Source organism: Trichosurus vulpecula, chromosome 5 (genome assembly GCF_011100635.1).
Source record: "Trichosurus vulpecula isolate mTriVul1 chromosome 5, mTriVul1.pri, whole genome shotgun sequence".
Classification (NCBI taxonomy): Eukaryota; Metazoa; Chordata; class Mammalia; order Diprotodontia; family Phalangeridae; genus Trichosurus; species Trichosurus vulpecula.
Window position 1 is genome coordinate 207,018,420 of NC_050577.1, and position 27,942 is coordinate 207,046,361.

Sequence of the window (27,942 nt, forward strand, 5' to 3'; positions counted from 1 at the left end):
ATAACCTGGCCTTTTGAGCATGCCCAGTAACAGAAGGATGAGGTAGCCCGCTTTGATGGGTCACCCACATCTTTAAAACTGGTAGAACCAAAGTGACTTTTGGCATCCATACTGTTGCATCTGGTTCTTTTTCATTCCACAATATAGTACCATACATATGAACAGTTTCACAGAATGGTCTGGAAACATAACTCTTGTGCTTCAGGGGCAGGGCTATATTATCAAAGCTATTTCAAATTTTTTTCCATAACCCTTTTTATGTTAGAAAACGGGATGCATAACAGTTTTAAAAAATGAAAAAAAGTTACTGTTTTGTCTCTCCTAAGGCTGCCTTTTGCTCAGGAGTATAGGTGCTATGAAAAGCTCCTCTAATTTTGTCTTATGAGAAACTCTTCTGTGATCCTTTATGGTTTCATGAGTAAATTCTACGGGGTTTCCTGAGGCACATGGGGACCGTATATCTAGTAAATGTCAGAGGTAAGATTTGAACCCAGGTCTTTTTGACTCCAAGCCCAGCACTGTGTCTGCTACTCCTGCTGCCTTTCCTAGAGTGTGGGTATGAGGTTCAAAATGGGAAAACATACTTACCTGTTAGTCTGGTTTAGCTATTCTTTAAAAATTATAGTGTGTCATTTGGATGAAGTAGAGCGAACATCTCTTGATTTTTTTTAGGACTTTAGTTGAAGTGTGTTCCAACAATCTGGCTAGCAGATGCTGTGGGGGTATAAAACCAACAACAATCAGCTCACAGAATGCTGCAAGCCTGGATCCTTTTGACCTGCTTTATTAAGGAAAACAATGTTAAAGTGTTAACAGTCTTACTTTAATCCAGCATAAAAATATCATTTACTTAGTTCAGGGGAAAAAACCAGCACCCTGAATTATGACCAAATACAATTTGTAGTTATCAACATCTGAGTGTTTAGCTGGGGATCTCATTACAATGGATGGCCCAGAGTCACATGCCACTCCTGCTGTGGCTCAGAGCTCTGAGAGAGAACAGTAACCTCTGTGCTTATGTATCCTGTTCAGGGCCTCGAGGTTGCCGACCTCACCCAGGCTGGGCATGGAAAAGTTACTCACCCCCAATATCACATCAGATTCAAATCAATCAATGACTCCCAATTGTCTTAGTGCTGAGAAATACAAAAACATCCCACTTTATCTGCCCCAATCAAACAAAGGCCAGAATCATTAAAGGTCAACAGCAAAATGTCCCACCTTAATTACTATTACAAGTGGAAGGGTGGAAGTTAGACTGGATTTAAACCTAAAAGATATAGGTTTGAATCCAGGTCCTATCAATTCCTGTGTGGCCTCAGTTAAGAATACCCTGTTTGACTGATATGTAATAGGGTAGTTAGGGGAACCTGTACCTTGGTCCTTCTAGTGGGTTACATGTTCTTTGTTGAAGAGCATACATGATTCTTCTGGGTCCCTTGGTCTGCATGACCCAGGTTTGGGATGGGGGATTGCACTATGCCAAAGAGAACTGGTGTCTTCTCCAGGAAGCCTCCCACTCAATAGATTTTCAAAATGAAGCCAGAGATTGTCTGTTTGTTTCTTACATCCTGTAATGCCCATGGTGATTTCTTGCCCTTTTGCCCACCCTGTGACATCTATGTGCCCATGATAGGTAGTACAATTGTTTTACACATGGTACATATACCAATGAGCCTGAGACAATCCCCAGATGCATCTTCTGCTTTGTTTCTCTTCCTGAGCATAAGTGATCAAAAGCAATGCTGAGATGGATATTTTTAGTCTTGAAGGCTACCTCATATGTTCTAGAGGTCGGAAGACCTTGGGTGCTGGCTGGCAGCAGGAGATACACTCTGCAGCTATATTCTCAGAGGGAATGATATCATTGCCAGGAGAATGAGGCTTGCTCTGGCTGACCTGGGTTTTGAGTTACTGCTCAGATAGTGCAGATTCAGGTGAAAGTAAAATCTGTTCAGCAAAACCCCAAGTATCCTGAGAGTCTTCCTCCTCCTGAGAAAGCAGATTAGGATTAAAGGGTTATTGTTTTATGTTTTCAGTATTTGGCAGTGATTACTTATGAGTCTTTTGTTATGAGTATTTCTTTTGTAGGGGAGGAAATAAGTAGCCTCCTTTAACTGTACTTTTTAAGAAGGGACCTGGTTAACAGCTAAACCCAAGCTTCATCAAGTTTTCCCTGGGACTCTAGGACGGGGGTACAATAAGGCACAGAATACAAAAAAAAGCTTGACTCCTCCACTTGGGGCTCAGGCTCACCCAAGATAGAACCTGGTCCATAGAAGTCCAGAGCAAAAGCCCCTTGTGGGAGGGAGGTGCCCATTGGGCTTCAGATGACATCCCCCCAGCCCCTGTCAGTAGTCTAAGGGAGAGCTTTTGGAATATAAAACTCCATGTTCAACTGAGCAGCTCTTCCTGCACAGATGTCAATCATCTTTGACATAGCCCCCAGTGACAGAGACCATGGGGACCAACCACTAGCCTCTGGTCATGCATCCTTTAGAAAGGTGCCTGAGCATAGGACCATCTGAAAGGAGCTAAATTGAAGGCTCAGCTTCCTGGGGGAGTCCCCTTTTGCCTCAATAACAAACAGATACTTAGGGGAATACTTTGGCAGTGAATGCTTTTGGATCATAGAAAAAGCCTCCACTCAATTCAATATTCAAAACATTTTTAAAAATAAATTTTATTGACATTTTGGTTTTTCCATCGCTTACAGTAGCACAATCTATCCCCTGCTACCTTTCAGAGAATCATTTTCTATAGCAAAGAGCAAAAAAGAGAAACAAGAAAGTTTCTTAGAACTAACCAATGACAATGACTATGGGGTGTATTCTTAATCAAAAAAAGGATAGAGGTAATTGCAAAAGAAAAAACAATTTTGATTATGTGAAATTGAAAACCTCCTGCCAAACAAAATTAATACATCTAAGATAAGTACAGAAGCAGTCAAATGGGGAAAAACAACTTTGTATTAAATTTCTCAGATAAGAGTTTGGTATCCAGACCATTACCCAATAGCAATGTGGTGAAAGAATATGAACAAATAGTTCTCAGAAGAATTGTGAACTACGAATACTCATACCACACAAGGTTCTAATAAGAATAGAAACAAAACAAAACAAAAGCAAAACAAAACAACCCTGAATTTTTACCCTACCTCTGGCAAACTGGCAAAGACGATAAAAACTAGAAGTCCAGGTTGGAAGGGTTTTGGAAAAATATTACCACGAATTGCTGGTTGAACTGTGAGTTAGTAGAACCATTTTGGAAAGTGATTTGGAATTATCTAAACAAGTAGCTAAAATGTCCATACTCTTTGATCCAGGGATTTCACTTCTAGGCATATACCCCAAGATGGTCATTGATGAGAAGGAAGTCCCCATATATACTTGTCAACTCTAAAAACAAATGACCAAAGAGTTATAGAGGTTACACAACCACTGTTAACTCTGAAAATATCAAAGAGCTCACATAGGTTACCACAACCACAGTTAACTTTGAAAAATAAAATTAAAAAAAAAAAACAAAACCAAAAAGCTAACAGTTGTCATAAGCACAAAGCTTTCTTTATTCCATTGGAGGAGGGAAACTAGACACAAGTACCAGGGCCTTCTCTACTAGGAGACCTGCTTTAGTGTTGGCAAATCTTAGTACATATACTAGCAGCTACACAGTGTACTGTAGCTCTGACAATGACAGTAACAGCAACAATAACACAAGTTTGATCCATAGCAGGACTTCATGACCAGAACATGGATATTGCTGGTGCTTCGCCCAGCTCAGGGATCACCTGGTGCTGGTGCGAAACAATTCTGGGATTTTGCTGTGACTGAGTTCATCCAGAGGGTGAGTGCAAAGGATTGTTGTTATGCCAAGCTCAGGGCACAGCTTGCTTGCTGGGTCTTAGCTAATAGTTCCTAATAGTAAAAAGAGAGGAGTGGTCTTGGCATGGGTATCCTGACACACTAAAATATTTATAGCAGTACATTTTGTGGTAGCAAAAAACCGGAAACAAGGTGGATGCTCATTGACTGGGGAATGACTGACAAATTGTGGTACATGAATGTAATGAAGTATACCATGATGTAAGTGATAACAAATACGATGAACGTCAGGAAGCATGGAAAGACACAGATGAACAGACAGAAAGTGAAGCGAGCATTGTCAAGAAAACAATATACACAATGACTACAACAAAATTAATGGAAAAACAATAATAACAAAACAATAGAAAATGAATGCTGTGAAATTACAAAGAGCAAGTTTGTTGAATGGAAGAGAAATGAGAAGATACCACCTTCCACTCCTTTGCACAGATGGGAGATGAGAGGGGGAATGGATATGGAACATTGTATACTTAAAAAAATTATTGACCAATTTTGTTTCTGTTTTTCTCTTCATTTTTCTTTTCTTAAAAAATGAAAATCAAAAACTTTTTAATGTGGGAGGGCTCCCTAAGAGGAAAGAGGAGAAAGGACAGGTGGAGAAATTTAGGTGATGGGAAACCAAAATATATTAATAAAGATTTATTTTTTAAAAGCCAAACCAACATATAAAAATGTCTGACATCATATGTAGTGATCCTCACCTCTAATCTGCCACCTCTACAAAGAAGCAGGAAGAAATGCCTTCTTATGTCTTTTTGGGGCCAAGTTTCACCATTATAATTTTGCAATACTCAGTTTTGATCATTTTGCAGTTCTTTCCATTTACATTGTTGTAGCTATCGTGCGGTACTCAAGTATTTAAATAGATCTGTGATTTCATTGTTGTCGTATTCCTGCCATTTATGCATATCATCCTGTATAATGTTTGTTCATGTCTTTCCATAAATTCAACATGGGGATACAGCCAACGTGCCAGAGGTGTCCCTCACTTTTTCTTTTTGGATTTCTTTTTTTTTAAATTTTAAAAATTTATTTAATATTTTTAGATTTCAGCATTGATTTCCACAAGATTTTGAATTACAAATTTTCTCCCCATTTCTACCCTCCCACTCACTCTAAGATGGCATATATTCTGATTGCCCGGTTCCCCAGTCAGCTCTCTCTTCTGTCACCCCACTCCCCCCATCCCCTTTTCCCTTACTTTCTCATAGGGCTAGATAGATCTCTATGCTCCATTCCCTATATATCTTGTTTCCCAGTTGCATGCAAAAAACCTTTTTTTTTTGAACATCTGCTTTTAAAACTTTGAGTTCCAAATTCTCTCTACTCTTCCCTTCCCACCCACCCTCCCTAAGAAGGCAAGCAATTCAACATAGGTCACACATGTATCATCATGTAAAACCCTTCCACAATACTCATGTTATGAAAGATTAACTATATTTTGCTCCCTCCTATCCAGTCCCTCTTTATTCGATTTTCTCCCTTGACCCTGTCCTTTTTTGAAAGTGTTTGCTTTTGATTACCTCCTCCCTCTATCTGCCCTCCCTTCTATCATCCCCCTTTTTTTATCCCCTTCTTCCTTCTTTCCTGAGGAGTAAGATACCCAATTGAGTGTGTATGGTATTCCCTCCTCAGGTCAAATCCGATGAGAGCAAGATTCACTCATTACCCCTCACCTGCTCCCTCTTCCCTTCCAACAGAACTGCTTTTTCTTGCCACTTTTATGTGAGATAATTTATCCCATTCTATCTCTCCCTTTCTCTCTGTCTCAATATATTTCTCCCTCATCCCTTAATTTTATTTTATTTTTTAGATATCATCCCTTCATATTCAACTCACCCTGTGCCCTCTGTCTCTCTCTATATATGTATGTGTATATATATGTGTATATATATATATATATATATATATATATGTATGTATGTATGTATGTATGTATGTATATTCCCTTCAACTACCCTAATACTGAGAAAGGTCTCATGAATTACACACATCATCTTTCCACGTAGGAATGTAAACAAAACAGTTCAACTTTAGCAAGTCCCTTATGATTTCTCTTTCTTGTTTACCTTTTGATGCTTCTCTTGATTCCTGTACGTGAAAGTCAAATTTTTTATTCAGCTCTGGTCTTTTCACTGAGAAAGCCTGAAAGTCCTCTATTATATTGAAAATCCATATTTTGCCTTGGAGCACGACACTCAGTTTTGCTGATTCTTGGTTTCAATCCCAACTCCTTTGATCTCTGGAATATCATATTCCAAGCGCTTCGATCCCATAATGCAGAAAATGCTAGATCTTGTGTTATCCTGAAAATGCATTCCTTGACCCAAAAAACACCAAGAGAAATAAAGAAATTTTAAAAACTATGCTTTGATCTGCACTCAGACTCCATCAGTTCTTTCTCTGCAGGGGGATAGCGTTTTACATCATGAGTCATTTGGAATTGTCTTAGATCACTGTATTGCTGACAATAGCTTAAATCATTCACAGTTGATCATCATACGATATTGCTGATACTATGTACAATATTCTCCTGATTCTGCTCACTTCAATTTGCATCAGTTTATGTAAGTCTTTCCAGATTTTTCTGAAAGTATGCTGCTCATCATTTCTTATTGCACAATACTATTCCACATTCCCCAATTGATGGGTATCCCCTCAATTTCTAATTTTTTGCCACCACAAAAAGAGCTTCCATAAATATTTTTGCACATATAGATCCTTTTACTTTTTTTTAATCTCTTTGGGTTGCAGACCTAGTAGTAGTATTGCTGGGTTAAAGAGAAAGCACTATTTTCAAGCCCTTAGTGCATAGTTCCAACATGCTCTTCAGAATGTTTGAATAAGTTCACAGCTCCACCAATGGTATATTAGTGTCCCAATTTTCTCACATTCCCTCCAGCATCTGTCATTTTTGATAGTTGTGAGGTGATACCTCAGAATTGTTTTAATTTGCATTTCTCTAATCATTAGTGATTTAGAGAGGCAGAGGATTCTGGGAAAATGGAAGAGTAGATCAGGAAATTCAAAGCTCTCCAGATTTCCCCCCTAAATAAGACAAAGTATTGCCTCTGGGCAAACATAGAGCAGTAATAATAAACAAGAATTGGGGCAGAACAGTGGTCCTCCCAGGATGAGCAGAGAAGAATGGAATAAAAATCCTAAGGACTGAGGTTTGGTGTGTGTGATGTCTGAACACCTCCAGGCTAGTTCTACTGTAACAGCATGCAGTGAACCCTGGGACTAGCTGGGTTGGGAGGTAGCCTTAGCCCCAGCCACAGGATCTTTCAGCTCCTGGACCGTGTGGGGAATCTGGCATCTGAGCAGGGGAAGATTGAGGGAACTTCTGCTGATAAGGGGACACCAGGCTCAGCTGTAGGTGAAAAGGAACTGGCACATGCCCAGTGAGTGCAGAAGGAATGGAGTGAGAGCTTATAGGAGGGTGGAGTACTTGGCTTCAGTTCCTGGGCAGGAGGGAAAACTGAAGGAGGAGCTGGGTCCAGAGGCACCATCCACTATACCTTAGGATTAGAGGTGATTGCAATAAGTTGCTATAAAAAAATTTAGGGGCAGCTAGGTGGCACAGTGAATGTAACACTGACCCTGGAGTCAGGAGGACCTGAGTTCAAATGTGACCTCAGACATTTGACACTTACTAGCTGTGTGACCTTGAGCAAGTCACTTAACCCGGATTGCCTTGCCTCCCCCCTCCAAAAAATATTTTTTTAAATGAGTATACAGAAGAGAAAGAACCCAACCATAGAACATTACTATGGGAATAGAGAAGATGAGGGTTTGTCTTCAGAGGAGGATACTAAAGCAAAAAAAAAGCCTCTCCTACTCCAAAGAGCAATGTCAAATCATCACCTGCCTAAAAAGAATTCATAGAAGTTTAAAAAGACTTTAAAAATTAAATGAGAGAGATTGAGAAAAATTTTTTTAAAATAACTAACAATCTAAGAAAAACAAGAACATTATGAAAAGAAAGTTATCCAATTGGAAAAGAAGAACCAGAATCTTAAGGAAAAAAATGACTCCTTGAAAATTAGAATTGGGCAAGGGGAAGCCAGCGAAGTTATAAGGGACCAAGAAATAATAAAACAAAATATAAAGAATGAAAAAATAAGAGAGAATGTGAAACATCTCATGAGAAAAAATAATTGATCTTGAGAACAAATCAAGAGGAAAAAACATAGGAATAATCAGACTACCTGAAAGCTATGATAAAAAAAATCTTGATTAAATAATAAAAGAAATAATTAAAGAAAATTGTCCTGAAGTGTTAGAACAAGAGGGGAAAATAAAAATAGAAAAAAAAAATCCATTGATCATCACCTGAAAGAGATCCTCTGAAGGAAACCTGCAGGAATGCCATAGCTAAATTCTGAAACCCCCAGCTCAAGAAACAAGAAAAAAAAAAACTTCAAATATGTCAGAGCCACAATTAGAATCACACAAGACCTAGCAGTGGTGACATAAAAAACCACAGATCTTAGGACACTATATATTGAAGAGCAATAGAATTGGGGTTGCAGCTGAAAATATCACACCCAGCAAAGTTAAGCAGAATCCTGAATGAAAGTAAATGGATATTTGATGATTTACCAGACTTTTAGGATTTTATCGCAAAAAAACCTGAACGTAATAGAAAAATTGACATACAAGATCCCAGAGAAATATAAGGTAAACATCAAAGACTAATTACAAGGGACTCAATGAGGACGAACTGCTTACTTTTTATATGAGGAAATGTAAATATATGTCTAAGATTGATTAGTAATTGGGTAGTTTGAAAGAAAGATCAGGTTAGACCTGAGTATGATGTGATTCTAAAAAGCAAAACTGTTGAGGAAAAACTAAAAAGAGTAGTTATCTATACAAGTGATCTATACAATACAAGTGATCTATACAATACAAGTTATCTATACAATCTTATACAAGTGAGGTGTGAGAGGAACAACTGGAGCAGAGGAATTAGATGGGAGAAAAAGGTATGCAGTTCTGGAACTCTCATCTGGAATGTGTTAAAGAGGGAATTACACACACACACACACACACACACACACACACACACACACGGATGTATGTATAAAAGTCTTCTTAATTCAGAAAGAAATAAAAGGCTAAGGAGTAAGGGTGGGGGAAAGAATTTTTAAAGGGAACTCGACTCACATCTGATCTGGGTTAAAGAGAGAACAATATATACATTTAGAAGGGAACAACAGTTTTCTAAACTTATAAAGAAATAAGAGGGTGAGGAAATAGGATAAAGAGGGGTATAGAAGGGTGTCTAGATTAATGGGAATAGCATAAAGAGGGACAATATATTTGGAAGGCTATAAAAATCTTCTAAATTCAGATAGAAACAAGAGGGCAAGAGGAAAGGGGGGCGGTGGGAGAGGATAAGGAAGGGATCCTTGGAGAGGGGATAGGTTAAGTAATAAGAGGGCAAGGTAGTGAGTAGAAGTGAAGTAGAGGAGTCAGGAGGGATAGGAAATAAGAGAGACCCATAAATGTAAAATAAAGATAAGGAGTAGAATTTATTAAGGAAAAAAAGCAGGAGTAGCAATCATGATCTCAAAGTTAAAGCTAAAATAGATTTAATCAAAAGAGAAAAATAGAGTACATTATATGGCAGCCATATTAATCAATATTGTTTTAGACTATTTAAAATAACTAGACAGATAAGGTTGGAATATTATTATGGTGTAGGAAATGTTGAATTGGTGGATTTAGAAAAATATAGAAAGAATTGGACTTATGAATTAAGATGTTACCCGCTTTCAGAGAGACAGAGCACAAACAAGTATAGTACAGTCTTACATAGATGCATATGAATGTATATGTGTATATATGTGTATGATTATAGATATTTATGTATATGTAAGTATACATATATATTTGTGTGTGTATGTGTATATATATATGTGTGTGTGTGTGTGTCTGTGCGCGCGCGCGCGTGTGTGTATGTATCCCTGCTTAATTGTAGCCTTCTTGGGAGATGGGCAGAGAGGAAGGGAGAAGTAAAGAACAAAGTAAAATATGCACAGCAGAGAACAAAATAAAACATATAAGGAAGTAAAGAAAAGATGGACAGCTCTGAACAGAATGTGGAATATTTATTATATAGGTTTTCTTGAAATGGTAATTGATTGCTTTATATATTGAATCCTCTCATGTTCTGTTTGCACAGTGTTTTTATTTTCTTATTTTGTATTTAAGTTTCAGTATTTAAGTTTGTTTCTTTTTTCTTTTCTTATTTTGTGTTTAAGTTTAATATTTAAAAAAATTACCAAAAAATAGTGATTTAGAGCATTTTCTTCATCATTATAAATAGCTTTGATATCGTCATCTAAAAACTGCGTGTTCATGTTTTTGACCATTTATCAATTGAGGAATTACATTATAAATTTGTATTATATAATATTTGTACATTATAAATTATATTATAAATTTGATTTTTGTCTCTACAAATTTGAGAAATGAGGCCTTTATCAGAGTAACTTGCTGTAAAATTTTTTTCACAATTATGATTACTGTTTATTTCCCTCCATCCTATTTTCCTCTTCTTTATCCTTTTCTATCTGCCTCCTTTTAACCTGTCCCCCTTCAAAAGTGTTTTGCTTCTGACCTCCACTTTCACCAATCCACCCTCCTTTCTATCAGCTACTCCTTGCCCCTTCTCTCATCCCCTTCCCCTCCTACTTCCCTGTAGGGTAAAATAGATTTCTGTACCCAACTGAGTATATGTTATTCCTTCTTTGAGCCAATTCCAATGACAGTAAGGTTCCTGTTGTCTGCTCTCCACTCAGCCACCTTCCCTTCTACTGTAAAAGCTTTTTCTCACCTCTTTTCTGTGAGATAATTTCCTTTACTTTTTCTTGGTCTCTCCATACAATCACCCTAGGTTTTTTTCTTGTCATTCAAATCTATGATGATGTTCTTTACTCTAAATCTTCTTTGTTATTCCTTAATTTCTGTCTTTCCATTGCTCCTCCCCCATGGTACCTAGTACAGTAGCTGAGCAGAGAATGAGCCTCCATAGATATCTGTCAATTTTTCTAGGGCTAGGTCTAGATAGCTCTGCTATCTGTGTAACTTGGAGCAAGTCAGTTTGCCTCTTTGAGCCCATGGTTTTTCATCTGTAAAGTGGGGCTAATCATACTAGCACTTTATACTTCACAGGGTTGTTGTGAAGAAAATGTTTTGTAAACCTTGAAGTGTTATGGACATGTTTATTATAGAGTGAAGTTTCTTCTTGGTTTATTCCACTAGGTGGCACTGCTGTGGCATCGAAAGTAAAGGCTGATTTCGACCAGCAAGTAAAGCCTGTCTTAATTTGTCTTATGCTTTTCTATATTAGGAGGTGACACTGGCTTTGTAAGAATAATTTTGATGATCCTTTTTACAGTATATCAGTCTTGAATGCTGGGGGTGGAGGAGGGAAGGAGGGAGAAGGAAATTGTGAAAATTCAAACTTGGGCAGAATAAATAAAACCAAAGAGGTGATTTCAGGAGCATGTTGGCTCTTTATGCTTTCAGCCAAAACAAGGCAAAGAATTTTTGTCCCAAGAAGCAAAACAAACAAACAAAAAAACGGGAAGCAATGTTACTACTTTTCAGTTGAATTGACAGAAATAAAAGTATTTGGATAATTTTGTTTCCTCCAAAAAGGAACAGAGTTGAACTCAGCTCCTTTAGTTACCCAGTCTAGCACATAGATTTTTAATTTCTTTTCCTTTCCCTGACTCATTTCTCTTCAACTCTACAACTCATTTCCTTTGGATTACTTCAAGAAGCAGTATCCTTGAATTTCCCTTATCAAGCAACATGGATTTAAATGGCCATGTACTTCTATTGTAAGACAATTGTTGATGGTGGAGGAGGTAAAATGGAAAGCCCTTCCCCTTACCTCATATGCACACACTTTGCTGGAGGAGCAAGCAAATCCTCAAGAATTAACTTCTTCCTCTATAGGTGGTTCTCTTCTTGACTCTTTCCTTAGAACTCACTTAGAATGGGGCCAACCTGTCTTTTAAAGGCCACCATGAGGTGTAGTTGATTCTCGGCTAGTCACTTTCATCTAATGGCCAATACCTTGTAATGTTATTAGAAATAATAATACCTAGTATTTATATAGCACTTTAAGGTTTGAAAAGCCCTTTACATATATCTCATTTTATCCTCACAACAACCCTAGGAGGTAGATACTATTATTATCTCCCTGAAGCAGACAGAGTTAAGTGTTAAATGTCTGACGCTGGATTTTAACTCAGGTCTTCCCGATTCGAGGTCCAGAAGTCTATCCCTTATACAACCAAGCTGGATGTTTATACCCTATTTGGGTAACATTTATACCAGGTTATAAGATCGTTTAGAAAAACTTCTTCGTTTGATCAGAAGTTGCCCTGATCTACCTCCCTTATATTTATATTAATTGCATTAGTCATTCAGCTCTATATTTTTATGAGCTCTCTAGGGTTTGGCTAAGGTTTATCACTTTCAGAACATAATTTTTAAAAACTGGTTTCATCATTAGCTGGTCATGACAGGAGATCATGTTATTAGGGCTTGTCTCCTCATTCCTACCCCACTCGTTATACCTGGTTTATGTTTTACATTTGTAGTACCATTGGGGGCTCCTACAAACTATACTTCGTGGTTAGTGCCTTTCTTTGTATTGAGGACAGGCTTGTAGTATGGTGCTTTGGGAGCTACCACTAAAGGTCTTTAATGGGCAAGGTATTTTACCTTTTGAATAGGACCTGAGAAGCAGAACCAGTGGAATCTTTGAACTTGGAGTCAAATCCTTTTGGAATGAAGGACTACCATGAGGAAGAAGACAGAGCAGCTAAGATATCTCTGCAGTGCTGAAGATAGCCATAAAGGTTATTACTCCTATTCATTTTTCTCCCTCCTTGTTTACATAAGAACAATCATGGGCTTTCAATAAAGCTCTCATGATTTTAATAACTGGTGATCAATAATTTGGCATCTCTCATACCCGTAATGTTTTTCACTCTATTAGTTTTCTCTTTCCTGTTGACCCCATGTGAAGCCTTTGACTTAGGAATGGTGAAATGATTGAATTGTGATCTCCTTAATAACCATCAAGGTATATAGAATGTGCTGAAAAAGGGAAAGAGTTTAGAATCAAAGATCATTAGAGCTGGAAGGGTCCTTGGAGAGGATTACTTACAACCTTTTTATTTTATAAATGAGGAAAACAGGGCTGGGAGAGGTTTAGTATCTTTCCCGGTCATACAGTTCGTTAGTTGTGGGGAGCCAGCTATATCCTGGTTACTGTTTAGGCCTCATTAGACCTCTGCACAGCAGCCTCTTAGATCTCTGCATGGCAGGATCACGTGAGGATAGGTCTACGTATAGCAAAGGCCATTTTTAAAGATGTGGCAAAGAAAACCTGCCTTTGTAGCTGATTATCCACATGGAAAAGAATAGAAATGTTTGAATTTGGTTAGCTTGCAGGAGACTGGTGTCTCATTTCCAGGAACAAGGAGATAAAAATATTAACAAATGCTTCATTGTACTCTTCTGAGAAGTCAGGACGACTCAGCAATTAATCCGGATAAAATACTGTCAGTAACTCCATTAAAATCAGTCTATAGCCTGACCATACGACTCACCTAGCCCCATGTTTGTGTCTTTTTGTGTCAATTACTTCACCAAATACTCGCGCTGCTGCTTGCCTGCCTCTATATTTTATGAGACAGTAAGTCAGAGAGCTCCTGGGATTCTAAGATTTTAGAAAATCAAGTCCTCTCTGTTTTACAATGAGGATAGGAAGAGTCACCAGGAAGCTGAGATAATATTAGTAAAGACCTTAGTACAGTGCCTGGCTCCTAGTAGGTGCTGTATAAATCCTAGCTAATTGTTGTTGCTGCTGTTATTATCCTAACATCTTTTCTCCCTGTGATATAAGCAATTCCATGTGAAGACTGGCTTGAAGAGTCTAGCAAGGTAGACATTTCTTTTTCTGTTACCCTCATAGAGCTCCCATGGTAGATAAAATAGAAACAGAGCTTGTCATTGAAGCTCTCCCATCTTTCTATCCCCTTCTCCTCTGTTTCAGGAACCACCTAACTCTCTTTCATATTGCCACTTCTCTTTTGCCCTAGAGAAACGTGAGGTTTTAGATTAGTCAGGGTTTAGGTTTTAGGGATAGTCTTTCTTCCCAAATGCTTGCTATTTGCAAAACACCAGTGGCAATATAAAAGTCTGTAAAATATAGCTCTTGCCTTCCAGGGAGAATAAGACATGTTCTGTTAGTTCCCTAACTAGGTTTTTTTTTTCTTTTAAAATACCAGATCTCAAACTGTAGTACAAAATATAATCATTATAATGATTTGGTATTAGTTTAAAAGGAGGCAAAGGTCCATCAGTGGAATAGGTCAGATAATCAACATATAGAGGCAACCAAACACACTAGCACAGTGTTTGATAAAACCGAAATAACCTTGTTATTGGGGGAAGGACTCATTATTTGACAAAAAATACTGGGAAAACTGTATAGTAGTGAAGTAGAAATTAGGCCAATACCCTATACCATATATTACAATTAGGTTCAAATGGATACACAACATAGATAAAAAACCACATCATAAACAAATTAGAGGAGCAAGGAAATCACCTTTTGGTTCTATGGATAGCGGAAGAATTCAGGATTGTTGAAGGAAAGCTTTGAGGGAGAGATGGGCTATAAACTAGGATTGGAAGGAAGGACAGAACTCACAGAGACAGAGAAGAGAAGGAGGATATTCTAGGCAGTGGGAAAACCATGATCATAGGAGTGGAAGTAGGAAGAAACAATATGTTTTCCAGGGATAGTGGGAAGAGGGTGAGTCTTCCTGACGCCACTGCACCCCCTTGCTGCTCCACTCTTCTGAACGAGTGCATCAGATTGTGTGTGATTCACCTCAATATTTGCACAGCTGTTTATTGTTTGTAATTATGTTTCTGTTGTTTCACTTACTAGACTGTAAACTCCTTGAGGTATGGGACCCTGACCTTTGTCTCTGCCTCAGAAGGTCTCTTTCTTCCTTGAAATTGCAGCTCAAGTGCCATCTTTTGCATGAAGTCTTTCCTGATTCCCCTCAACTACCAGTGCCCTTCCTCCCAAACTACCTTGTTTTGTGTATGCATGTATATATATATGTATATATACATATATATACATATATATATGCATGTATGCATTATACAAATACATATAAACTTATATGTATTTATATATAAATGTAAATATCTTTATATTTGTGCTGTAAGTATTTTTATGTGTATTTCTTGTAAACTCCTTGGGAGGAGGGATTCTTTTGTACTTTATACTTGGATCCACAGTGCCTATCACAGTACATAGCACATTTAATAGATATTTGTTGATTTTAATTCTTTGTATTTTCCTTCATTAAGTCTTATTGATGTACCTATAGATTTAATTTTTCACCTATTCACTGATCTCTAGAACTAAAGCTTAAAAGGGCATGACTAGGGTGGGAAATCTCATGAATACAGTGGAATTATTTTTATTTTTCTCATGCTGCAGTCTTCTCCAAATCAAGTGACTGAAGCAATAAAGGTTGCCATAGACGTGGGTTACCACCACTTTGTGCCTTTTTTTATCACAATGAAAAGGAGGTAGGAGAAGGTATCCAGCAAAAGATTAAGGAGGGCACTGTGAAACGGGAGGACCTTTTCATCGTTTCCAAGGTATGTCTTCTCTGCTGGGAAAATAACCCCTGGATTCACATCTGGTAGAATTGGCAGAAGGGTTTTTTAGAGTCCAGAAGGATATATTGACTGATTGATCATGCTTGTTGCTCAGTGACTTCTTTTCTATAGTGTGTTCCACTGGCCCAACACCATGCAAAGTAACATAACCAAAGACTTAAATACCAAAAGAAATTACAGCAAGACCTATGTAATTGAGGAAAGCTGTCTAGAAAAATTCATGAAAATTGGAAATATCACTTACCAGTGATGGTTATCAACCATATTACTTCTCTTATGTCCTAAGAGTGAAATACCGTGGAGCAAATCCTTACATGCTATTTACCTTCATTGAAGGCCCCATTCCCAGAACTATAGCTCATGAACTCTCACTGATGTATTTACCTTTCAGAAGTCAATCAGATGACAGTTAGCTCAAGAAAAAGGCACATAATAGAACAGCATGGTAAGAAGACTTGTAATAAGACATTCCTCTTCCCTTCCCTTTGCCCCTCCTCAATCACCCCTCAGGCTCTCCACACCCATTGGGGCAGCTGGGTGAGAAGTAGGCATAGCTGTACCCAACAGTTGGATGAGCAAGGAGTCACAAACTGTAAACTTTTCATTGAGACTGAGGACCTCCAAGCATTACCATCTGCCCTACCACTGTGTCCTGAAGTCTTCTTGGCCTTCCTGTTTGCCTGCAAATTTGCTGTCCCCCTGCAGCTGAACTCTGTTACATGTGTTGTCTCCACAATTAGAGATGAGCCCCTTGAGGAGAGGGACGGTCCTATTTTTTAGCTTGTTTCTCCAGCATTTAGCACAGTATTTGGCATATGATAAATGCTTTTTCATTCATTCATTCCCCCAAATCCACCCAAATTCCCACCAACAGATCAGTATGAAGGGATCACACTTAAAGAACAAGCATAGATGGGTAACTTACAAGTCCAATGCTGAAAGATCCCTTCTCTTATGATATCCCCACACTAGCCTTCACTGGGTGAGATGGATAGTCTGGGCTTGTTGCTCAGCTGGACTCATTCAGCCTGATTTCTGTAGAGGATATCCCTTCACTAGTTAGGCTATAATCTCTACAGCCTCCAGCTTCTGGCTCAGCTGACATCCTTGGCTAAGGCATCACCAGGTGCTTTCCTACAGAACTAGAACCTTTACCAGAGGACTAGTAGGAAGTTCCCTCAGCGAATTGGCTCTGTGGCCTGCCATCTCCTGAGCCAGCAGGATTCTTGCTGTAGGTGCCAAGCTCTCTCCTTGAACTTCTCTATGCAGAAGGCTGGGGTTCAGGAAACAATGTTCTTGAATTCCCCTCTCAGGCATATACCTCCTACAGCCATATGTATGTTGCTGCTGCAAGGTAGAGGTAGAGAAGAGAAATCAAGATGAGGAAGAGAAATTACCACCTCCCCCTACCACCTTGCAGCAAGGGCAAAGCTAACCTAAAGTTCATTGTCTTTTCAAGTCTCTTAGAATGGGACTAGATCATTTATTTGATTTTAATCCAAGTCTCAAGGAGTATGGCTGAGCCTCTCAGCCCATCATTAGAAGTTCCCTTTGCCCTATCAGTTGCCTCCATCCAATGGCCAGTGCTCCATAATCCCATCAGATTGATTAAGGACTCCATTTAGGACTTTGAGTCTATTTCCTATCTTTATGATGGCTTTAACCTGGCTAAAAGACAAACACAAAAACCAGTTTGTGTGCCAGAAAATAAAAAACACCCAGCCCTTATCAGAATGATCCCAATCAATAAAAGGAGCTCTGGAACATTCTTCACAATAAAATATGGGCTTGCTCAAAGGCTGAGCCCATAATGGAGCAAGAGTCATGGCATTAAACCTGCCAGACAGATGAGTTGGGAATGTGGAAAAAGGTGCAGTGGCACCTATTCCTTTCTCCCTGGTACTGGATTGTTCAAGGCTTCCCCTACTTCCACTCCTTAAAAACTGCTGATGAAACAGAGCAGGCCAGAGAAAAAGGGCCAGTAATTAAGGAGCTGTTTAATTAAGTAGTTTCATTATGAGGAAGAAATTTGCAAATCAGGGTCTCTCCTGATTAGAATTCCACCTTGGTGTAGTGAAGGCAGAGATTATATACATTAGTCACAAGTGGGAAGGGAGAGGGGAAGGTGGATTACAAACAATCGTTTCCAGGGCCTGAGGGGTGTCCCACAACAAGCACAAGAGTCCACAGTACAGGTGTTCTGTAGTCCTGTGGGAACACTATTGCTTCAGGTCCTTGGCGGTCATTACTTGGTGGGTCACAGGACCACAATTCTGTGACAGTTACAGGTTCTACAGTCTTTGAGTTGCTTCACTTAAGGTAAATAGACACAAAAATACAGTGACTGTGAGAGCATTATCAAGGGTTTGAGTGATTATTTCAAGCTGCGTTATAAGCTTCTGACTCACAGACCAGAAGAGACAATTCTGAGAAATCTAAATTATTAGTATATTCATTACACATATCATATCAAATAATAAAAAAAATCATAATTCCTTTTGTAGTCCTAAGATGAAGGAGGACTGGGAAAGGATTCTTTTTTTTTTTAAAATAAAACAAGAATTTATTAAACACCAATTGCACATAAGACATAGAGCTAGATCCGGAAAATAAAAAGACCAAACAAAAAAGTAATCCTCATATCCCATTAGGGGGATGCAACAATTATACACGTATATAAATACATCATAATTTGAGGAGAGAAGGAGCACCAGTGGCTAAGGGAATCAGGAAAGGCTTCTCAAATGAAGTGGTACATAAGCTAAGCCTGCAAGAAAGCTAGGAATTCCAAGAGAAAGAAGTAAGGAAGGAATACATCCCAAGATGTCAAAGCATGGAGGCAAGAGATTGAATGCCATACATACATATACATACATACATACACATATATATATGTGTGTGTGTGTGTATACACATATATATGGAACACCTATACACACATACATATGGAACACCTATATCTGCATATGTGTATATATATCTATATCTATATTGAGCACCTATATATATGGAACACACATACAGATGCACACATACACACACACACACACACACACACACACACATATACGTATGGAACACCAAATATGTTGATTCTTGTAAATAAAAAGGATGAAGGATAGTAAAATGAAAGAAGTATGGAAAAGAAAGCTGGGATCAGAGTGTGAGAGTATTTAAATTCCACACAGCAGTTGTGTGGAGTATGAATTAGAGAGGGATGTGTCTGGAAGAGGAGAAAATTATTAAGGGATGATTATCATAGTCTAGTTGAGAGGTGATGAGGGCCTGAACCAGAGTATTGTCCACCATGTGAGTGGGGAGGTGAGAACAGAGGCAAGAGATGTTGTAAAGGTAGAGTAGATGTGGGAAAGGATTCTTGCAGAAGGTGTGACTTTATCTCCTCTGTTGGTATTGAAAGCTCTTTACAAACTATTCTCAACCCACCTTCCAATCTTTTACACATTAACTCCCTTTTATGTACTCTGTGATTAGCCAGATTGACCTTCCTACTTTCCCTGAGTTCAAATCTGGCCTCAGACACTTAGTAGCTATGTGTCCCCTGGGCAAGTCACTTAACCCTGTTTGCCTCAGTTTCCTCACCTGTAAAATGAGCTAGAGAAGGAAATGGCAAACCACCCCAGTGGTTTATATGCCAAGAAAATCCCAAATGGGGTCATGAAGAGTTGGACAACAGCAACTACAGCACTGTCCCTCATCCATGCCACTCCATTTTGCATCTTCTTGCTTTTTCACTGGCTATCCCCCATGCCTGGAGTGCACTACTTCCTCATCTTAGACTCTTGGAAACCCTAGTTTCCTTTAAGACTCAACTCAAGAGCTATCTTGTACTTGAAGTCTTTCCTGATTCCCTCAGCCGCTAGGGCCTCCTGCCCTAAACTGACTGGCACTTATTTCATACACACACACACACACACACACACACACACACACAAGCATATCTTTGCCAAGAAAACTCCAAACAGGCTCAAGAAGAGTCAGATATGACTGAAAACGTTCAATATGTGACAGTCTTTTCACTCCTCCATAAATCATTCTTATTCCTACTTCCCACTGAGGTTATTCCAGACCTTTTCTTCTCTCCTCTAACTAGCTACCTTTCCCCCTTCCCCCATGATCTCAGTTGAGGACCTTGCCTCATACCCTTTGACGTCATCTCCTGCTCTTTCTTCCTTTACTCCAGTCTCATAAGTTGAGATGACCTTTCTCCTCAACAAAGCCATCTGCTCTACAGCTGCCTTTGATTCTAATCTTGCCCTCCCTCTTGTCTTCTCAGCATATTTCCTTCTCCATCATCCCCTATCTCTCTTATCTTTAATCTCTCCCTACTTACTGGTTTCCCCCTTGCTGCCTGCAAACATATCCAGGTCTCACCATCTTTAAAAAACCTTGATTAGACCCTACCATCACCTCTAAATTTTCCTGATATTCTACTCCCCTTCACAACCAAACTATCTCTTTGTTGAGTTTTTTATGATACAGGATTCTCCTTATTTGCTTTCTACCTTTCTGACCACTTGTTCTGAGTCTCCTTTGCTACATCATCATCTATATCATATCCTCTAACTGTGAGTTACATCAAGGCTCTGTATTGGGCCCTCATTTTTTCTCTATACTCTTCTCACTTGGTGACCTCATCAGCCTGTTCTATTGGTTCATAGAACAGCTAGAACAAATGTGTGGTAGCTGCAGAAAGAAACATTTTGGACTGATATAAGGAAAAACTTCCTAGCAATTGGAAAAATGCAAAAGAGGAATGCTTGGCTAAGGAGATAAAGTGTTTTCCATTCATTGGAGGTCTTCAAGTACTGGATAGATGACCTCTTGTTGGGGACATTCAAGAGGAGTTTCTTGTTGAGAAAGAGGTTGGGAAAAATGGATTCTGAGGTTCTTTCCAACCCTGACATTTTGAGCTTGTGGAGGAATACCAAGCTAAGGAATTTGGTTGTTTGTTTTGTAGGAAATCAGGTATTTGAAAAATTGTGCAAAGAGTGATACTTTGATTTATGTACACATCAATACATCAAAGATGTGTAAATTTGTCAGTGTGGTTGTCCTCCTCTGACAGAGATCACCTTCTCTCTATAAAATGGTCTTGCAGAGGTATCATAACAAAAAAATTCCTCACGTTAGAGCCAAACTGATGATGAGCCTCTTCACATAAGAAAAATTAATTTGCCAATGGATTGACTGGAAGAATTTGGCTGTAGAGGACTGACAATGATACATTCTTCCTGCCTTTGGACCACAGGCAAACAATGTTGTGTATATTATCTGATGCAGCTTTTGTGATAGTTTATTCTGCTTGGCTGGTGTTCTTTGTGCTAAGAGAAGATTTTACTGGGCGAGTTATTGAGAAGTTATATTGATGCATGAAAGAAAATATCAGTAATTTTTTTAAAAAATGATAGATTGGAAGGGGAAGGGACTAGAAGAAAGGAAACTAGCTAAGAGGTATGAAGTAACTATGGTGTTGACTGTTGGGAGAGAAAGGAAGGTATTGAGGGAGATGAGATTATAGAGGGAGAATTTATGGGCCTTGACAACTGATTTGATGTTGAAAGTGGAGGAGAGAGAGCTCTTGTTCTACACAACAACAAAAAGAGAGCTGTATTAAACCAATTTCCTTATCTTTACAGGCAGGAGATGATGATTTAGCAACTGATCAGAATGGGATGAATATTGCCAGTGAAATAGACTACTTGGACACATGGGAGGTGAGCCCAGACTCTCACAGAGGAAGACTGCTTACATGCTGTCTTTGGTTTAGGAAGGTGTAGGGTCTTCACCAAGAGTGACTGTCTTTCTGGACAACTGGAGTTGTCAGCTTGAAATATAAACTTTGCCATATGAATTATAAAGAACACTTAGCTGAAAAATTCAGAATCTTGGAAATATTCCTATATGCTGCTAATTAGGAAGGAAACTGAATTCTCCTCTAATCCATAGCATTGGCTTTAGGGATAGTAACACCTCCTCGCAACCTGTCCCTTGCTTCCTCCATGCTCCAAACCCCAAGTGTTGTGAGCCATCACTTGAAGGAAGGGTAAACTAGGTTATTAATTAACCAAGATCTCTTGGTCTTTGGTGTTATTTTAGACCAACAGTTCTTACATTTTTTGGTCTCGAGACCCTTATACATTCCAAAAGTTATTGAGGACCTGAAGAGCTTTCATTTAGTGAGTTATATGTATCAATATTAGGATATTAGAAATTAAAATGTGTTTGTTAGTACATTAAAAATAGTAAGAATAAACCTATTACATCTTAAATAGCATATTTTTTATGAAAAATAATTATATTTTAAAACAAAAAATTGCAAAAAGAATGGCTCATTTTACATATTTTTGCAAATCTCTTTAATTTTTTACTAAATGGAAGATAGCTGTGTGTTCATACTTGCTTCTGCATCCAATCTGTTGTATTATTTTTTTTTGGTTGGAAACATATGAAGAAAATCCACCCTCACAAAGATATGTATTTTTAATTGGCAAGTAATTTTTGGTATTTTTATGAAGATAGTTTTGACCTCTTGGATCTCCTAAGAAAGGTCATGGGAATCCCTAAGGGTCTCTGTACCCCAATTAGAGAATGGCTGCTTTGCACAATAAGCCAATCCTTTTCTGTAGATTTCCAGAATATTTTATCTCCAAAGAATCCCAATAATGGTATAATTTAAGCTATTCATTTACAGATGGGTAAATTTAAGCCTAGAGAGGTGAAGTGATTTGTCCATGCCACACAATGGAAGGATCTTGGTCTTGAACTCTGGAGGGGGAGGGAGTGTGAAGAGAAATATGGCCTAGCAGCAGGGCAGATGGCATGATGTCCGAGGTGGATAGATAAGAAGCATGGGAAGGGGTCACGATATATAGCAGGTTATAGAGCTCTGCCCCTTGGCAACACTGTCCAAAATGGAATGGATTAATTACCCCTCTTCTCCCCATGGAAGCATGGATTTTAGAGGTGTGCTCTGGCAAGTGTTATTCCTGAGAGGGAGAATGGGGCATAGAGGCAACCTCATAAGCTTACTGATTTAGCATGTACTTCCTGGGGTTGATATGGAAATCAAATGAGATAATATTTGTAAAGTGCTTAGTACAGTGCTTGGCACATAGTAAGCACTTAGTCCTTCCCTCCCTCCCTCCCTCTCTTCCTTCCTTCCTTCATTCCTTCTTTCCTTCCTTTCTTCCTTCCTTCTCTCTGCTAAATGTGGTCTCTGTTTTCCTGTAGGCCATGGAGGATCTGTTGAGTGAGGGACTGGTGAAAGCTATAGGGGTTTCAAATTTCAACCATGAAGAAATTGAGAGACTTTTGAACAAGCCTGATTTACAATACAAGGCAACAAATAACCAGGTGAGTTTGTGAAAGAGAAAATTTGCCAAAAGATAAAAATGTCTTTTTAGTTTTAATCCTCCACCAGAATTAACCTCCTCTAGTTGCCCATGATAAATTGTTGGTTACGCTAACAGGCAGATAGACAAGAGCCTGTTTGCAAGGTTAGCTTACCTGAAGTCAGCTGGCACTTCCTTTTGCTATATACATCCCGTGACATCATATTCCCATGCAATAGAAATTCTATGGTTGTTTGGTTGGGAGCTGCAGTTCAATTTCTATGAGACCACCACTTTGCATGCTGCCCCATGGAATAGTGCATGAAGGAGGCTGCATACAATTCTGTCCCTGCTGAAATTGCTATTCATCTCTTCATACGCTATTATGCTAGGCTTGGCCATGAGTATTAATAAACCTAGTGGTTATTAATTCTAGTGTTGCTACATGCCATCCTCCCAAATTCTGCCCTAAATTTATATGACATATGTGGAGGATGAGGGAAAATGAGAGTCGAGGATGATACTGAAGTTGTTAACTTGGGTGACTAGAAGAATGGAAAAGTTCAGAAGAGAGACAGCTTTAGGAGGGAGTTTTGTTTTAGATACCTTTTGTTTTGAGATACCTCTGGGATATTCCATTGAGAAGTCCAATATATAGGAGAAGATGTGGGATTGTAGTTCAGGAGAGAGACTAGGGTTGAAAAAACAGATCTACATACTATCTACCTAGAAATAATAATTGGTAAAGTTACCATGTGAAAAAATTAAGGAAATACAAAAAGAACAGGAGCTGGGGTGGGTGGGTGGGTGGAGGCACAATTAGTGAATCCACAATTAGATGAAGATCCAGCAGAAGAGACTGAGAAGGCATAGTCAGACAGATAGGAAGAGAACTAGGCGAGAGCAGGATCTTGAAGAATTTGAGTAGAAAAAGGAATCCAGGAGAAAAGCATGATCCACAGTGGCAAAGATTACACAGGTGTCAAGAAGGATGAGGACTGAGAAGACACCATTGGATATGATAGGTTAGAGATCATCGATGACTTGGGAGAGAGCAGTTTCAGTTAAATGATGAGGTCAGAAGCCAGACTAAAGACGGCAGATTAGGAGTGAAATAGCATGGAAGCATTGATTGTCAATGGCTTTTTCAAGCAGTTTTATTGAGAAAGGATAAGCTATAGGGCAGTAGTAAACAGGCATGGTAAGATCCATAGAAGTGTTTTTTTTAAATGAATAGGGAGGCATGAGGGAAGGAACTAGTAGATCAGGAAAGACTGATGATTGGAGAGGGGAAGAGTGTGGGAGTAATCTGGAGAAGATAGGAGGGGATGGAATAAAGGATATATGCAGAGGCGTTGGTCATGAGCTTCCTTAGACAAGATTAAACTAGTCCAGAGACTAGTTAAATCATTAGAGACTGGAGTGGTAAGAGGGATGGGGAATCAATTAAAGAAGAGGAATGGGATGGTCTTGCTGCATTGAGATCCCAGTAGAGATGAACAAGCACAAATTTTAGTGGACTCAATCTATACAATTGATTTCCTTCAGTTTCTTTCAGTAGCATGTGAGAAAAAATGAAGAAGGTAGACGATGAGAGTATACAAAGTAGGAGTTCTATAAGACATGATAGGAGATAGGACAAGGGGACAAGAGATTCAAGAGTGGGAGAGTAACTGCTTCAACAAGGGGTCAAGATTGGGAAGGAGAGAGAGTGTAGCTAGAGCAAGCATGATGGCTTGGAATGGTACTGAGGGATAGAAGGATTAAAGATTATGGTGAAGATGACTAGTTTTAGAAATAAGGCACAGGGAAGACAGAGAAAAGATTATGACATGATGAAGGAAATTCAGAGTTCTTTAACATGGAAGTGGGAGACTTGGTATGAACATTCCTGTGTATGTGTAGTTGAGGTAGAGTGGAGGAGTAGGTCATGGCAGTTGAGTAGATTGAGGACCTGGATAGTTAGGGTATTTAAAGGAACATCAATATTTTCTTGAAGTTCCCTGGAACGAAGGCAGGAATTGAGGTAGCAAGGAAGACTGTGAGCGAGGCAAAGAACTGATTGAGAAAGGAGGAAGATTGTCCTGGTTGCTGGCAGATACCAGTCAGAATGGGTCATAAATTTGAGCTGTATGAACTTCAAAGTAGTGGTTGCTGAGGGAGGGTTATAGAGGGAGAGTGGAAGTGGCTATGGGGAACAAGGACTATTCTGACTCCTTCTACCATGACCACAATGGAGTTTGAAATAAAGCACAACCAAGTACTGGAAAGAGTGGCCAGAGATGCAGTTTTATCAGGAAGCAGCCAGGTCTTAGTGATTGCCATAAAACAGAAGTAGAAAGGAAGTGATATGAGATGAGAAGTTTATCAATTCTGTAGTAGGCATTTTGGATTCTACAACGGAAGGGGTTAGTGGATCTGGAGTGGGACTTTGTAGGGGGCAGGATTATGGTGAATAGGAAAGAGGGAGAGGACAGCTAGAGTTGGGAAGGATTTGTTTTTTGGTAGCCAGGGGTTCAGTATCAGCCATTTGGGAATGAGTCCAGGCAGAGTAAACCTTGCCAAGAAAACCCCAAATGGGTTCATAAAGAGTCAGACATGATTGAAACCAACTGAACAACAACCAGGCAGAGAAATAGTGAGGTATGCTGATGAAGGCAGGTGATAAGAAGACTCAGTGTTGATCCTCTAAGGTTGTGGCACAGTTCTCAGCTGTCAGACCTGCTGTTGCTCTGTCCACGGAGGTGTCTGGAAGCCCACTTTGAGGTAGGCATAAGAAGGAAATATTACGTTTTCAGCCAGGAAGTATAGTTTGTAGTAATCCTGGTGTTGTTGTGGCCCTCAGTTTGTAATAAAGCTAGTAAGAAGATGGCAGGTCATACGTTCTGTTTGGAAGTTTATTTGAGGAGGCAAGAAATGGTTTGTCCTGCCTAGTCAAATGACACTAAAAGCAGAGCAGGGCTCTATTGGTCCTTTGGGCAAGTGAAAACCTAATTAGGAGGTAGGAGATTGTTTGTGCTGGTCCCAAGTTGTCAGGCTCCAGGGAGCAGGGCCTGACTGGTTATATCTTTGGGTAGGTCCAGAATCCTACCTAACTTAGCCATTATCAAAAGATAAAAATAGGCAATGGCTAGAGAAAACTTCAGAAAGAAAGGCAAACGAATATACTGTTAGTAGAGTTGTAAATTAGTCAAACCGTTCTGGAAAGCAATTTGGAATTATGCTAAAAATAAAAAAGAAGTGATGAAAATGTCCACATACTTTGACTCAGAGATCCCACCACTAGGCACCTATATCAAGGAGATCAATGGTTGAATGGGTCCAATATACATGAAAGTATGCACAGTAGCATAGTCAGCTTAGACAGGTAGGTGCCAGGGACCACTGAAGCTTTTTGTGTGGGAGAGTGACAATGCTGGGCCCTTGTTTTAATAAAACTGACTTGGCCGCCATTTGGATAGCTTGGAGAGGGGAGAATGTGAAGCAGGGAGACATATGGAAAGGTCTCCTATTGAAGGAGTCCAGAGGAATGGTGATAGGGGGAGAGAAGGGCTGGGTATTCAGTCTTCTGTTTAACTTTCTTGTGTCCCCTCTCTCTAGTGATGTCTTCAATGAACCCACTATTAAGAAGATTGCTGAAAAATACAAGAAATCTGAAGCTCAGGTACAGCGATGGAAAGTTCTGCTAAACTTGCAGGATGATATTCAACAAACTTAACAAACGTTTGTTGAGTGCCTTCCATGTAAATGACACTCTACTGGACTCTGTGGGAGAGTCAAAGATAAATAAGACCCAGTTGCTCCCTGCTAGCAGGGATATTAAAGTATGCTAGAAGAAATAAGACATATACATTTGTTGGAGGTATAGCTCTAATATCAGCAGTTAATTAGTTCAGGTTCAATTGGGATGAAATAAATCACTCAGGAGTTATTGAACATTTAGGAAAGGAAGGTCTTTGTCCTAAAACAGCAAGAATATGCAACAAGTATACAGTGATACTTAGTTGTTTTCCTTATTGGAAATGTGTATGATTGGCAGGTCATAGAGTGACTTGTGTGGTCTTGGACACCCACCATGTCTGAGAGGCTTGGACTCTATGTGACTGGGACTTTTTATGCCTGTATTTGAGCAGGAAGCTGGGGGTGATCAGGTCCTGGGGCAGCTTTGTCCTGGGGCTGCCCAATGTTGACTGAAGGAAGAGGGGTGGGGAGAAAGGAAACTACATTAAAGAAGGTAAAACTAGTTAAGCCATGTGGGTAGCTGTTTTCTTTTAGGGAAGACCTTCCCATCTTGTAAATGGAAAGAAATTGCATTAGGGAAATTCTGGCCCCATTACATTCTACCCATTAGTTGCTAGGTCTTAAGGATCTTCTAGTGGATGTTCTATTATTTAAATGTTTATTTTTTGCTAGACAGTCCTCCTAGCACAGGCATTACTAAAGAAAAAAGGGAAAAAACAAAAGAGAACAAAAATGTGGAGGAGAATAAAAGCCAGAAATCCCCCTTCTGAAATACTGTGTCTCAAGCCTCAGGCTGGTCCATGTACAGAATGATAGCAAGTTTTTACAGTCATGCACCATTCAAGGTGCTAAGAGCCTAAGGAGAGAAACTGTTTGTATTGGTAATTAAGGTGGGACTTTTTTACTGTTTACTCTTTTGGAGCACTGTAGCAATCAATTGCCTTTGATGAGTCTGGTCTTTGTTTCTTTGATTAAATCAGCAGTCTTTGATGACTTGCCTGTCAAGGGAAAGCCTAGTTCACATAGGTTTGAGTTGCATGGTTGTGATGCCTGAAGAATTGTCACATGGTTTTGGGTTGCATGATTGTGAGGCCCTTTGACCCTGAATAGGGTATATATACTCAGAGGTTAACATTTTGTTTGGGGCTCTCACTCACTGGAAGAGTGTTGTGTGATTTGACCAGATGAGACTCTGAGTAGCTGCTGGAGCCCCCCGG

General features: G+C 39.2%; 1 protein-coding gene across 1 annotated transcript in view; it reads left to right on the forward strand.

The window, feature by feature from the left end:
* The window catches only part of LOC118851175 (1,5-anhydro-D-fructose reductase-like), a 42,545-nt gene that overhangs the window by 1,077 nt on the left and 13,526 nt on the right, over positions 1-27,942 (forward strand). The window contains exons 2-3 of the mRNA XM_036760694.1: positions 21,215-21,367; positions 22,884-23,006. Coding sequence (XP_036616589.1) covers positions 21,215-21,367; positions 22,884-23,006 — 276 coding nt within the window. The remainder of the gene's footprint in view (positions 1-21,214; positions 21,368-22,883; positions 23,007-27,942) is intronic.